The 15,781-nt window shown below is 34.5% G+C and overlaps 2 protein-coding genes across 2 annotated transcripts in view; one reads left to right on the top strand and one right to left on the bottom strand.

Annotated features, from left to right (window-relative positions):
- LOC106876889 (uncharacterized) overlaps positions 1 to 7,002 on the top strand; it is an 8,380-nt gene extending 1,378 nt beyond the window's left edge. The window contains exons 2-4 of the mRNA XM_014925632.2: positions 875 to 999; positions 3,352 to 3,487; positions 6,631 to 7,002. Of these exons, the coding sequence (XP_014781118.1) occupies positions 875 to 999; positions 3,352 to 3,487; positions 6,631 to 6,948 (579 nt within the window). The 3' untranslated portion in view covers positions 6,949 to 7,002. The remainder of the gene's footprint in view (positions 1 to 874; positions 1,000 to 3,351; positions 3,488 to 6,630) is intronic.
- A 1,067-nt stretch (positions 7,003 to 8,069) lies between these two features.
- The window catches only part of LOC106876888 (hydroxyacid-oxoacid transhydrogenase, mitochondrial-like), a 50,839-nt gene continuing 43,127 nt past the window's right edge, over positions 8,070 to 15,781 (bottom strand). The window contains exons 12-14 of the mRNA XM_014925631.2: positions 12,324 to 12,420; positions 8,990 to 9,147; positions 8,070 to 8,361 (exon numbers count right to left, since the gene is read on the bottom strand). Of these exons, the coding sequence (XP_014781117.1) occupies positions 8,266 to 8,361; positions 8,990 to 9,147; positions 12,324 to 12,420 (351 nt within the window). The 3' untranslated portion in view covers positions 8,070 to 8,265. The remainder of the gene's footprint in view (positions 8,362 to 8,989; positions 9,148 to 12,323; positions 12,421 to 15,781) is intronic.

The following is a 15,781-nucleotide window of genomic DNA, read 5'->3' as shown; positions in this document are numbered from 1 at the left end:
TGTGTGTGTGTGTGTGTGTGTGTGTCTACTACAATACAAATAAAAGTATTCCATGATTTCTTACATCTCGAAGTGGTCACTGGTTCCTTAAAGTATCTTTGTGAGGGTTCCTTTATAATAGACCTGTACATATATGACTTTACGAGTCAACTTATTTCCTGAAACAACCAAAAAACATGGTATTCTTGGCAAGTGTCTACTACTGTAGCCCTGGGCAGACCAAAGGCTTGTGAGTGGATTTGGTAGATGGAAATTGAAAGTTGTGTGTGTGTGTGTGTGTTGACATCGTATGGGAATTGTAAACCAGCATCAAGCAGTATCATTTATTTCCAATCTTCCAGGTAAACATGTCTGGCCTTGGGGAAATATTACTTGCTTCAAAATAGATGAGGGTTGGTAACAAAAAGGGTATTCGACTATAGAAAACCTGCCACAACAAATTCCATCTAGCCCATGCAAACATAAAAAAGTGGACGTTAAAATGGTAATAATGAGGAAAGTCAATAAATGAGAATTACTTAGAGAATTAGTATCGTTCTTTATTTTCTCTTGTTTGGCAAATGATTTGGTCTGATTATTGTGTTTGAAACTGAACAGTTGTTTCATGTTAAAGTGTTATTATTTTTGAAAAAGCCACTTTTTTAATCATTCTTGTCATATATAGTTTCGATACACACATCACAATTCACTTGAAGTAAAAGAGAAGTATAAACCATTAGAACACATATGGTATCCTGATAGTCAGCAGAGGATCTGTGGTTCAATTCATGTCAAAGGACAGAAATTTTTCAATTTCCCTGCTATTTTTACAATATTATTTTATGCCAAATAAAGCATAGAAATTAAGATTTACAGAAAAATTTCTTTGTTGTAGATTCCATTAAGAACTGCTTTCTTCCGTAAAAATGCCAAGAAAGATGAAAGTGATGAGAGATCTTTTAATCCTATACAAGATGGTCCATCTACAAGAGATCGTTATTCTTCCTTGAAAAAAAGAACGTAAGTTGTTTGATTTATCACTAGCCCAATAAATATATTTCGTTTTTCTATTTTTGTTTCCAGTGAAGGGGCCTCTATGTGGTCACTGAACCTGAAAGAAATAGCTGCTAAATCTCTAAAATTGCATTTTGTCATTATCAGAAGGAAAAATATTTTGGGCAATGTAGTCTTTGATATACAAAAAGATATATTGGCCATAGGTCTGCCCAAACGAATGATCAGGGACAAAACAATGACTATGACAGCTAATTTGTGGGAGCTTGTGGTTTGTAATCACTTGTCCTGTTAGAAATAGTATCCAAATCTCCCTCATATCATGCACTACCTTCTTATTTCCTAGCATACAAGTTGACATAGTATATAGTGTAAACATGTCCCACCCATGCTAGCATGGAAGACGGACGTTAAATGATGATGATTCAAACATCATTACTATCTTTCCAAATCTTGTTGCATTTCCCATGAAATTTGTGGTTCTCCAAAGTCATGTCTATAAATCAACCTACTCTTTTTGGCTCTAAATTTTGGTCTGAAAATTCAACATGTATGTCAGAAAATACAATAAATCCTAGCTGTTTCCGCTTGAAGCACATCTACTTATTCCAATATTACAATCAATATGTATCCATAGTTGGTGATGTATGTGAGTCAAAATACAGATTAAAATTGAGAATTATGGAAAAACCAATTGCAGAGTTAATTTATGATAAAATAGGAAAATGGAAATCTTTTAGTATTATTTATTCTCCATTACACTTGCTTCATTTGTTAATAAGAATCACAAAGATTTACATGTTAGATAGACATGTAAAGAAATTCCTATTGGAAACTCTTCAGATAAAGAATAATTACTTAGGTGACCAAGTTAGTAGTTGGGGAGGTTGTTCTGAAAGCATAGCTGCTACAATAAGTACAGGCTGAGCAAAGTTCAGAGAGCTACTAGTAATGAAGGGCCTCTTCCTCAGAGTGAAAGGCAGATTGTATGATGCCTGTGTACAAACAGCTATTCTACATAGCAGTGAGACATGAACTGTGATTACTGAGGATATGCAAAGGGTTGAAAGAAATGAAGCCAGTATGCTCCACTGGATGGAAAATGTCAGTATGCATATACAATTTGAGAGAAAAACTGGGTATACTAGGCATCAGATGTAATGTGTAAGTGAGAAGACTGAGCTGGTACAGCCATGTAATGCATATGAATGAAAACAGCTGCATCAAGAGGTGCCAATCTCAAATTGTAGAGGGAACATGTGGAAGCAGTAAACCCAGGAAGATGTAAGACAAAGTGGTGAGAAAGGATCTATGGACGTTGGGACTCACAGAGGGGATGACAGGGGACCAAGACTCCTGGCAGTTTGTTGTGCTTGAGTAAAGCTAAGTAAATGTGTGGTTGTCCTCGCGTACAGGATGTCTCCTGCATCCCGCTCCAGCTGAGCATTCCTAACCTTGAAGGCTTGTGGGTGCTGGTGCCACATAAAAACACCCAGTACACTCTGTAAAGCAGTTGATGTTAGGAAGGTCATCTAGCTGTAGAAACCATGCCAAAACAGATATGGAACCTGAACGGCTCTCCAGCTGACCAGCTCCTAATAAAACCATCCAACCCATGCCAGCATGGAAAACTGGTGTTAAATGATGATGTTTATGACTAACTTGGTTGATAAATTATCTCTTCTGTGTACTGTCTACTTGCTTTACATTATATCACTTCTCATCTTCGTTTTGTGTCATCTCATCTGCAGACCCATTCTGATATCTAATCCAACCACTTCGTTTGCTTTTGTTCACACTGTTGTAGCAATTATCTTACATTAAGGTAGACTTTATAGTTTGTGGACAACTCATAGTGGCACACTTGTATTTCATCATTGATTTTTCGTCTACTGCATGACTTTGTTTGCCAGCTTTTGTGTGAGGTTCAACATTCTAAGATCAATCAACTTTTACTATTTCTGCCCATATCCTCCTCTTCCACAATTTCTTTCTACTTGGATACCCTAGCACTTCTTTACCCATTTGTTATTCTCCACACATGTCATGTGTCTATACAAACATAGTTTTCTTTCTTGCATTTAAGCCTAATTTACCTCTCAGTTCATCAGTACCATGTTGTTCATGTGTACTAAGATTATGCATCCAATAGAGCATACTTTGCTGCAAACAAAACTGTATTAAAGGACAGCTTCTGTAAATATTACATAACAGTGTGGAAAAGTCAATTTAAAGCTGTACTCTTCTATTTGATTAGCTGTAATGACTAACATAAGAACCTACTGAATTCTCATGTTATCTCCATGTCATTCGGAAACTCTGACATCTTAGCTTTTGCTTTTTAATCTTCATCCATAGGTCAGTTCGTACAGTGGAAAGCTATAAACCACCATCAAATGTGGGACATAAAATGGAACAGATTGCTACAGATATTTTTGGCAAGGTATCAGACTGGAAGAAAATAACTTTGGATGATCGCCTTCTTAAATTTAAGGTATGTTCACTCGTTTGTGTTTATTGTTTTAACTACTTGAAAGAATAACATGATGTTTACATCCAATCTGTTTGTTACATTGATGATTTAGCTGTAAAGAGTTGCTTGTTTCTTTATTCAAGAACATTTGCCAAGCAAAAAAAAAAAACACTTATCATCCATAACAGGATGAAATATTGTAAAATGAAAATTATGATGATGATTTCTGAATGCAGTACAATTTTGTGAGGAAGGATACAGTTAGTAATTAATTAAATAGTAATTAGTAATTTAATTTAGTTAAATAGTACTTAATGGTATTTAAGTGGTGAGCTGACAGAATCATTAGCATATGCCAGATAAAATGCATAGCAGCATCTTTTTCTACTTCATGTTCTGAATTCAAATGTCACCAAGGTTGACATTGTTTTTCATCCTTTTGGGGTCAATAAAAAAGTACCATTTGAGCACTGGGGTCAATGTAGTCATCTAGTCATCTTCTCCTATATTTCAAGCATTTTACTTATAGCAGAAAGAATATTTGACTCATATTTATCAACTCCAGGAGGATGAAAAGCAAAGTTAACATTGATTGAATTTCAACTCAGAACATACGAAGATATGACTAAATACTGATTTCAATCTGCAGCACAGACCACAAAGATAGGTTTAATTCAATCAACCCTCATATATGACTGGTACTTATTTCATTAGATATGTAGAAGCAAATTACAAAACCAGCCCTACAGTTAGAGTAGGGGTGTGATACTACATATTGTAAAAGCAAGGCATTTAGTCCATCACCTACTATTTCTGTCTGTTTGTCATACTAATGAAAATAATGGGAGAAAATGGTTGATTATGTTGACCCCAGTATTTTGACTGTTACTTTATTTTATTAACCCCAAAAAGATGAAAAGTAAAGTTACTTTCAGTGAGATTTGAATTCAAATTGTAAAGAGCCAGAACAAATACCACAAGTTAATAATTATAATGGTTTCTGATTTAGGCACAAGGCCAGTTTGTCAATACCATTGACCCCCCAGTACTTGTCTGATAGTTTATTTTGATCCTTAAAGGAGGAAAGGTAAAGTTGACCTTGGCAGAATTTGAACTCAGAATGTAAAGAGTTGAAACAAATACCGCAAGGTATTTTTTTCAGACACTAATGATTTTACTACCTCACTACTTTAAATAATTCATAATAATGATAACTGTTTCTCGGGTGGCAAGTTGGTAGCATCATTAGTATACCAGATAAAATGCTTAGTGGCATTTTGTTCATCTTTACATTCTGAATTCAAATACTGGGGTCGATTTTGCTTTTCATTCTTGCAGGGTCAATAAAATAAGTACCAATTAAGTATTGGGGTCAATGTAATCAATTTACCCCTTCTATCCCAAAATTGCTAGCTTTTTGCCAAAATTTGAAACCAATATTAATAATGGTTTCTAATTTTAGTACAAAGTCAGCAATTTTAATACATGAAGCAACTTTTGTTTCAGAGAAAGAATTCATATAAAAACCATAATTTATTTTCATCTTTTGAAAATGACAAACACTGTTTTGTTATGAAATAAATTTTTAGTTATAGACACCTATGTTGTGGGACCCCAGAGTTTTTTTCAAAGAACCCTGGAGTTCTGCAAAACTCAGTTTGAGAAACCTTACATTAGTTTATTGTTGGTAATTCTAAGGACTGAATTTCAAGCAGATCAAGGATTTGTTACAGCTTCATGAAAGACTTCCCACTCTTACTTGCCTTTAGTCAGAGCTCATTTACTTGTCCTTGATTTCTTCCATTTTACCTTCTTCTCCTCATCATCAGATGGTGGAATGGTACTACATTTTGTAGCTGCTGGCTAGTTCTTTGCTAGAGAAGGAGATGCCCTCAGGTTCTCAGTGCCCTTTCACATCATCAGCCCCAGGTGCTGGTGGCCCTGAAGATAAGGTCATTTCCTTTGCTTCCAGTCAGGTTGTTCTCAGAGTTATAGTAGCAGCCATCACCTCTGTGGCAAGCTGTTGTTACTGGCCACTGCTCTTTTTTGTTCTTTTCCATTTTCTCTGAGTAGAAAGCCTCAAGCAACCTTTACTGCTACATGTTATAACTTTCTACCTTGCACTACCAGTCTAACTGACCCACTCTCAAATCCCTCAAATGAAGTACAGCTTTAATTATAGCCTTGTTTTTGAAGGGTCATCAGGACTTGGAGGTCTATGCAGATCCCACCAGACCATGTATTGTTACAGACCACCTCTTCATACTGGATCATTATGGTGATAAGCTAAGGATGACAGTCTCTCTACTAATATCTCTAGCCATAACCTTTGTTTCTTTTTTCTCACGTACTGTAGCTCTAGTCTGTGGACAGATTTGTGGCATCACAGCTTTTCCTGTCTGCTTACCTCATTCTTGGTTTTCAAATCAAGGCACATGCTGCCAGAGCTTTCTCCAAATCCTCTTTCAAGGACATATGGAAGTCCCTTCCACATTTTTTTTTGTTTTTTGTTTTTTGATAGACTGTCACCTTCTAACTTACCCTTTCTATATCAATTCAAGGAGTATTTTCTTTTGTGTCATACCTCTCCCACATTTCATCATCCTAAAATTGACCAATATCTACAATTTCATTTTGACTTGCAACACTAGCAATGAATGAATTGTTGTTATAAAAATGTTTAAAGATGACCCTTCTCTTTTTACCTTAGGATCTCAACAAATTTTGACTATTTTATAACTATCTGTTTAGTTGTTAATTTTACTTCTGTTTCTATTTTTTAAAAATCTGTTTTACATTTTCAAAAGTTTCATAAATGTGGATGAATATATTGTTTGCTATTGAAAAGGTGGCTGTAATGAACTACTAATAAATTGATCAAAATGAAGATTGACAAAAATATATTATTAAAAATGTCTGAGGGTGATGTTTACTTTTGACCCCAAGATAATGGTCTGTGTTTAAATATTGTGAAGCCTTTTGTTGATTAAAAAAGAAGCATATAAAAACTTTTACACTAAATAATCCTTGAAGAAAATATCTTTCAAACAAAGCTCAGTGTAAACTGTTCACCCAAAGCAAACAATATAAATATAATTTATTAAAATAGATGTTTTCATCTGTTGGACTGTATTTTAAAGAATTTGTCTCTTGGTTTATTTCAGTTCCTTTGTAAATGTATTGAAGAATTTGAACATGATATTCCCAATACAGAACTGAACTTCATAACAGACGTAACAAAAGCTATGGAATTCTTCCAAACAGAAATAAGAGACACGTCATCATACGAAGATATATCAAAACTAGACCTTCCTCGAAACCTACACATCCAGATGGAACCAGTTCGTTTTCATCCTGACACTGACACAATGTATGATGGTAAAACAGCTTTCCCAGGCAGACCAACTGTAGTTTCCAGTATCAAATACAAACATAAATACAAGGGTCATGATGGACAACATCGAGTGAAGACATCTAGTTAACATCCTACAATGATCATTTAGATATTTGAATTGTAATAAAATTAATATTTTGGACTATTTGTTAATCATCTCTTCAGAATTCAATTGCAGGTTCTTTCTCTGGAGACAACCTGCAAAATCAACTCATGGGGAACTTGGACTTAGGTTATATAGGATCATAAATAATCAAGAGGTTTACTACATCAAGGTTTTTAATCCAACATGTAACTGTTATTTAGTACTCGTCACTCTTCCATAGTTTAAAACTTTCTGACATTAGCACAATGTCATACTTTAGTGGTAATTATTAAGGTTGATAAAATAAGTGACCTTTCTAAGATTCAAACTCAGTACCTAAAGGGCTGTAACTGAAACAAAGAATTTTGTTTGGCAGTCTACACATCCTACTAATCTCGTTCTTAATATTGATACAAAGCCACACATTTTGGGGGAGAGTTTGGTGAAAGTTAAACGAACATTGTCAAGATTTAAAATCAAATTCATAACACTAAAGGACATAACTAAATACATCAAGATATTTTGTCCAGTGTCTACTGATTCTGCCACTAATTAGTTAAGTATTTGCTCTTTATCTTACTCTCTAACTCCTCCTCTTTTCTTTTTCAAATGGAGTAGTCATGTATCTACTCTACTGCAGGACACCTACTTTTATCCCTTTATACTTCTAATCTCTCATCACCTGGTACAAAGCCACTTCCCTGCTCAATATTAGTCACTCCTCCAAGCTGAGAGTATTTTTGTCCTGCAAGTTACTTGGTAACCCTGTCACAGCTGATGCCATACAAAAAGCACCCAGTATACTCTGTAAACTGATTGGTGTTAGGAAAGGCATCCTGCCATAAAAACCATGCCATAACAGACAATGGCACCTGATGTAGCCTGCAGCCTCAACAGTTCTTATCAAACCATCCAACCCAAATCAGCATGGAAAAAAGGGCATTAAATAACAATGATGTTTCTTTGGTACATATAAATAACGGATTTGATCAAACCCAATGATCAACTGGTATTCAATTTCAGTAGTAGGTGAGCTTAAAATATGAAAATATTTTGACTGCTGGTAATATAATTTCCCTATTAACAACTTCTATAGCAATAATATTTAAAATAAAAGTAATACATTTTCTTCACAACCAAAGACTTTATTTTCCCGAAATTAAAAATCGATATTAATTTGTTATTGTTTTCTCTCAGCATATCATCATCTTACTATTATTATTCTATACAATCACAGTTCATACAGCTGAGGAAATTCATAATTTTCTATATTCATTTTTTGAGCAAGGAAGTAGAGAGAATACTACAGAAATGTCTTTCTCAGTATAACGTCATTGAATTTTTTATAATGTCTCCGAGAGTTTCTGCAAGTTCTTCATCTGACTGCTGCAATGGTGACAGTTTAGTGACTCTGTGCTAAAAAAAAAGAAGAAAGGGAGATAATTCATGCTGAATTTTTAAAATAATTCAAGTACACAAATCCCACCCACTCCAAAACAAAAACTGACGTACTTTCTCAACACAGTCGATTAATAAAAACTAGAGAGAAAGTTCCTATGAAGTTGCTCTATCTGCTGGAAAGAGCAGACATTTTCCCTTCAAATCATATCTTAGTCTTAAGACAAAAGAACATTTTATGAAAAGACAAGACTTAGTACTGGCTCAGATTTATATTCATTTGCCTCAGTTGACCATTGTAGCAATCTGAGAAAATATTGGCATTAGGCCAGAGCATTAGCATACTAATCACTACAGAAAATAGAATTAGACATCATTTCAATTCTATAGTTATCTGGTAGCCACTGATCCACAAATTAACTAGGTTGCAAACAAAGCAATTGCCTTTTAACCACAGAAATTATGACAATTAGACAGGTACGAATCTAAAATGAAATATGAACTCAAGATGTCAAACAGTATGACGTGAGGGAGATTTAGTTTAGCCAATCAGATAGCCCCATAGAAAGACATAGTCTTGGCTCCTCACTTGTTTCCATTTATGTTAGAAATCGATACATTTAGATGGGAAATGAAATAAACTTACCTGAGGCAAAGTACCTTTAACCATAGCAGGAATATCTTCTTCAGTATAACCGAGAGCCTTCAAACCATTAGGAACCTTCAATGACTGACAAATCGACCTTAATTTGTCTGATAGAATGGCACCAGCATCGCTTGCTTTCTTGTTGCTGATATCAACTCCTAAAAGGTAAACTAAGTATTAGGAATGTGTTATATCATACATATAAGTCACTGTTGCTTTAAATATGTTATGACGCATGTGAGATAACACACTGGAATTTAATATTTCAGAAGTGATAATTCTAATATAATGACTAGGACAGTCAATTGGCAAAATAGGTAGAGCATCAGACAAATGCTTCATGATAATTACTCCACCTCTTTGTACTATTAACATGAAAGCTTGCATAAGTCAATTCTGCTTTTTGTTCCTCCAGAGTTGATAAATAAAATATCAGTCCAAGTTATGGAGTTGATTATTCTCTTTCTCAGAATCAGCAACACTCTGTTGTGCAGACCATTTACAGCATTCCTTTCCAGCAAGAAATCAAAGAGGATTGAGCTAGGATCTTGCATATTCTTATCTAGAAGGCCACAAAAAAAACCATATGAGGTCTAATAAACAAGTATCCGGAATCATCATCATCGTTTAACGTCCGCTTTCCATGCTAGCATGGGTTGGACGATTTGACTGAGGACTGGTGAAACCGGATGGCAACACCAGGCTCCAGTCTGATTTGGCAGAGTTTCTACAGCTGGATGCCCTTCCTAACGCCAACCACTCAGAGAGTGTAGTGGGTGCTTTTACGTGTCACCCGCACGGAATGGTGCTATAAAAACAAAACTACAACACACACACTAATTTGGCATTTAATCTCCTTCAAAGTAGTCCCATTCAGAAGCCACACACCTAATCCAGCACTGTTTCCATTGATGGAAGCATTTTTGGAACTCATTTTCTGGGATAATCAGTAACTGCCTCTTCGCATTCACTTAGATTTCCTCAATGTCCTGAAATCTCTCTTTTAAGTGAGATTTGATTTTTGAAAGTTGCAAGGCGTGAGATCTGGGAAGTACAGTGGCTATCAGACCTGGGGAATGCTGTGCTTAGCCAAAATCTGCTGCACAAGCTGTGCTGAATGGGCAGGTGCAATTGCCACTCACTGGACACATGCAATTGTGGCCTTTCCCAACGAATAGCATCCTACAAACGTCACAGTAGTTACTCCTTGTTTACTGTCTGACAAGGTGGGGCATACTCATGATGAACAATCCCCTTGTAAACTTACTATTTGAAAATCCCACAATGAGAAATATTCAGCAACAGTACTTTGAGGTAAAGATAATTTGCCAACATAACATGGCAGTCTGATGAAGAGAAATTACGATACACATATTGTTTTGAGCTGGATTCTCTTGTTCAAAAATATAAGGACACAGATCGTGTCGTATAGCCAACTGGAGACAATGTCTCCTGGGGATAAATTACATCATTCGTCCTAAACCAGGACTGAAAAAGAGAGAGAAGGAAGTCACCAACAACAGTGGAATTGAAGAAGTGCAAAGCAATGGAAGAGGAAACCCAACCCATGACGAGAAACGGAGAAGTTTTACCAGTAAAGGACTTACAAGTACAGAGTCATTCAGACCGGCACACATTCAAACACATAGACATGCAAAAGCACACAAGTAATAACGAACAGAAACAAGACAACCCAAAATTACGGAAACCTAAAGACATAGACACACAGACGAAACACATAGAATTACAGTCAAATGAACATGCAGACACACAAATACATGAACACACAGATACAATCACAAGAAAGCCAAAAATTACAGAAATATAGAGAAAAAAAGAGAAACATGCAAAACACAAACAAAAAGTGAGATATAGGACAACCCAAACTTAAAAGATTGCAAAATTGAAAGACATTGTGAGAGACTGAACCCACTTAGGCTGGAGGTGAATGTTGAACCTCACACCTCGGTGGTGAATCATGTGAACGAAAAGGAGAAGATGAAGTGGTAAGTCGTAATTTAATTAGAAACTGTGAAAACTGGAAAAACATTTGGTTTGACTCTTTGGTTTAAAAAAGGAAAAAAAAAGTAAATCATGGATGAATATTTGTTTAAAAATTTTAAAATTGTAAGGTGAATCCAAAAGGGAAGTTGCAGTTTCACCTCGAAATGGGACTAGAAATTATTATGTAAAATGTAAAGGTTTAAAGGAAAAGGAATCCATGGTTTCATTTCGCAGTGGAAGCAAGATGGCTGTCTCATTTGCATTGTAATTTTATTCATTTCGTTTGTACATCACTGACAAAATATTGAAGCAATGGAGAAATATAATGTAGTGTGGATGGGTTGGTGGTAATGTTTTGTGGTTTAAAGAATTACAGAAATATATCTGTGACCTCGACACTTTTCATTTCCGTGTGTGTTCTTGTTCCACTTACTCTGTTCTGTGGAGTAAGTGGAGCAAGAATACACACGAAAACGAAAAGTGTCGCTGAAGAGGTCACAGATATGTGAAGAAAGATTTCTGGACAATGGACATGAGTTAAAATAATAAAATATGAACAGTAATAAACAAGTGAAGAAAAAATATATAGCGTGTGTGTTTATTTGGCCAAAAACGAAAAAAAAAAAAACCGAGCATCTCGAATGTTTCTGATAAAATTATCTCCCCTGGACATGTTTGACCCGTCCAACAGCAAAAAAAATTATAAAATTTGAAATAAACTAAAATAAATTCCAGTTTGTGGGACATGTGTTCTGAGATTTATGCAGAGTCAATATATATAAACTACCAATCTCTCAGCTGTTTATTCCTTAGTTAAGTTAGTATTAACATTTAATGTATGAAAGCAAAAAAAAAAAAAAAACCTAACTACAAATAAATATGAGATGGATTGACAGACATTACTAAGATATTTGATGTAGGGTGCAATAAAAAAGCTAATGAGATAATTATGCAGATTACATAAACAAACAAACACAATAGTTGCCAATGGCTAATATTGTTTGCATTTCCAAGAATGGTAGACTGGAAAAAATGGCCTGTGATATTTAGTTACATCTTTTTCTGTTCCAAGTTTAAATCCAGCTACGGCCAACCAAGTACTGTGGAGTAGGGGTCTGTTTAATCAGTTATGTTCTCTATCTTCAAAATGTGTGATCTTGTATGTGTTAGAAAGTAATATTATTTGCATTTTCCAGTAAGGATGGATATGTTTTGCCCTTATTCCAATTTCATCATCAAAGTATAATCCTCACAGTACTTGTTGAAATAATAATACACCATTCACTCAACCATTTTCACAAGAAACAAAAGGTAGCAAAATGTTACTTACCCAAGAAACTAGCTCCATTCAAATGACGCTGTGGACAAGACATTGCAGTTGCACTGAATACTGCAGGTGATGTAATTATAACTGAGAGTCCATGGGGCTGTCAAAGAATGGAGAGATGGCTAGAACCAGGCATTATAAACATTTCTTCCTAATATACATGGCACTATACTTAATATGATAGAAGAAAGAATTTACAGTTAAGCTGCATATCTGTTACTTTTCAGATCACCATAAGTCAAAAGAAATAAGAATCACAAAGTTGTAATACATACATTTAATATACTAACACAGATTTTAATATTGCTTTTCCTATAGATGGTGTCTCTTAGTAAATATCAACAGTGGTTTATTTATTTTGGCCACCTTTTCTGCTACTTCACAACCATGACAAGCCATGCCATCATTACCACCAACACATGTAGCACTAAGTAGTTTTGTCTCACCCCTAACTAAATCTGTGAAGTACAACACAACTAGAGTACTAAATCTAAGGGACAAAAGCACCTACTACATTCTTGGAGTGGTTGGCGTTAGGAAGGGCATCCAGCTGTAGAAACTCTGCCAAATCAGATTGGAGCCATCTGGTTTCACCAGTCCTCAGTCAAATCGTCCAACCCATGCTAGCATGGAAAGCAGACGTTAAACGATGATGATGATGATACTTGATGCTCATCAAATATTCAATTAGTCACCATAGTGCTGTATGGATGGGATTAAGTATTCAACACCAACAACAGCAATCACTGAGTTAGAGAGTGGGGAAAATATTACATTTTTAAAATATTGACAAGCTACCACAAAGGTCTCTATTCTTTTAAATATTGAATCTGTAAATCATTTACACAGCCCCACTAGTGAGGCTGACTGCTACAAAAACCCATATAACTTGGTATGAATAAAAAAAAGAGTTGGAATAAACCCCAGGGAGATATTCACACAAAAATATTTGTCACAAAAACCTGCTTTTAAAATCATAGTCACCATTTCATGCTAAAACAATCATCCCTAGTTCCAGTTACATGTTGCTAAACCTCTGAAAATAAGGCATCCAGCCATCCTGGTTTTCCAGGATTCATCCCAGTTTTCAAACAATGGTCCCATTCTCCTGAAACAATACTCCAGGATAGTGATTTATCTTAAAGTTTCTTGTTTGTCTTTTAATTTCAAAAATAAATTTTCTTAATATTTTCCAGTTAATTTTTATGTTTTTTTTAATAATTTTTTGCTTCCCAAAAACTTTTTAGCTTTTATGGAGTACCACTTTAATTGAGATATTGTTTATTCAATTTTCATTAAAGTATATGCTTACTATTCACATGTCTTGAACACATTCACTTCAACCCAGTTTATATTATGCCTGCAGCAGGTCAGGATTTGAACAGTGCAACTGTGTCCAAGGATAAAATTATCCGACCAACAATTTCCATTTTTTTGGCAGAACTACACCTTCATCAACCAATAAATTCATTATCATTTAATGACCACTTTCAACTAGCTTGGATAGTGGTCATTAAATGATAGATTTAATGAAAGAAACAGTTTTCTTGCTTCTCTATCACATCTTGTCATTCAGCTGCTATTTTTAGCATACTACTTACTATTGCCATGTTAAATATACAGTTTATCTTACAACAAATGAATATACATTCACAACAATGCCTAAAAGAAACTTTACTACCAGCACTTATGAAGAAGAATGAAGCTATATTGAAAAAGAAGAATTGAAAATAATGAAGTGCAATGTAAAACATGCCAGTGTTTCATTAATACCAGTGTTTCATTACTGAAGACAGTAGACTGGCAGAATAATTAACACGGCAGGAAAAATGCTTAGTGGCATTTTATCCGTATTTACATTGTGCTCAAATTCTGCCGAGGTTGACTTTTTCATCTTTTCAGGGTCAATAAAATAAGTACCAATTGATTACTGGGGTCAATGTAATCGACCTAGCTACTTCCCTGAAATTGCTGATCTTGTGCCAAAATTTGAAAGCAAATATTAACCATGGGGGAAAGTCAGATATCAAGGATCGTATTCAAATGAACCTCTAACTTCCAATCAAATATTTCATCTTCAAAATTATTATTATTATTTAAATAGAATCTTCAGGATATGACATGATTGAGTAATTATCTTTGAAATAACACTGACCAATCATGTGGTGAAACATCAGCAAATCATTAAGTACAGATTATTTATTGAAGCTGTTCACTGAAATCTTTCCAGATTCACAATGAGCTAAAAGAGTTTTCTTGCTCAAGAAAAAAGGTTATTTTTTTGCACAAAAATATTTTTTCACTTCTTCCTGTTAAGTTTTAAAATTTTAGAAAACTACAGTTTTCACAGAATTCTAACAGCTGATAAGCCATAGAACAGAAAATGTTTTACTTTAATTATTGCCTTTTTATACAGACAAAAAGTGAAGCAAGTAATGGTTTTACATTGAATACTTTGTCTAAGGAAGAGGCAGAAACTATAGCTAATTACATAAAGAAATGCTGGGATGATAACAAAATACTTAAAGAAAAATATATGGCATTTGGAGCAGATGATACTAATTAGAATTTTGGAAGAACTAATAGTAAAGTTCAGGAAAAGGTTTTTTATCAATTGAAAAATATTTCGAATGTTAAAATTACGTTCTTGCTTATCACATTACTCAATTCAACTTATTTCTGATAGACATGAACTTGTTATTGATTTAGCAGCAACGTAACTTTACTCTTTTTTTACTCAACTGTGAAAACTACAAGTTAGAATGACTGATTTCTGTTCTTTTGTTGACATTTAATACAAAATACTATTATCTCACTTTCCAGGGTTTATAAAGTGTATTTTAGAATTGTTATTTTTTACCTATAGAAAAAGCTCCATTTTTTTAGTCATTTTTAAAATTTAACCATCCTTTTGATGAGCTATACCTTAATGTCTTAAATAATTTTTCTTGAATTCTAAAAGACATAAATTTCAAAGTAGAAAAATCAGATCAAAAGATCCCTGAGGTAAAAGAGATAGTTTTTGAAACTATAGAAAACAATGGTTTCAAACTTTCGCACAAGCCAGCAATTTTAGGAGGATAGAGTTCTTCAGTTGCATTGACCCCACAACTCAACAGGTACTTATAACCCTGAAAGGATGAAAGGCAAAGTTGGTCTCAATGGGATTTGAACTCAGAATGTGAAGAACCAGAACAAATACTGCAAAGCATTTTTTTTTTCTAACCATCAAACAATTCTGCATTATTTCAATTGTATTGAAATAATACAATTTAAAATTGTCAATGTTTTCCTCTCTAGCCAAACTGAGGAAATTCTAAAGAATTTTCAAAATGACAAGAGAGTTAAAAATTTCAAAAGCAATATTATTGAATTTTCATACAATATCAAATTATCTTGTAAAATGGCAAAAACAACTTACGCCAATTTGATTTTTTACATTGGTAAGTCTCCAGAGTGGA

The sequence above is a fragment of the Octopus bimaculoides genome, chromosome 4 (assembly GCF_001194135.2).
Source record: "Octopus bimaculoides isolate UCB-OBI-ISO-001 chromosome 4, ASM119413v2, whole genome shotgun sequence".
Lineage (NCBI taxonomy): Eukaryota > Metazoa > Mollusca > Cephalopoda > Octopoda > Octopodidae > Octopus > Octopus bimaculoides.
Note: the sequence above shows the minus strand (reverse complement) of the source record. Positions and strands in the feature narration are given on the sequence as shown.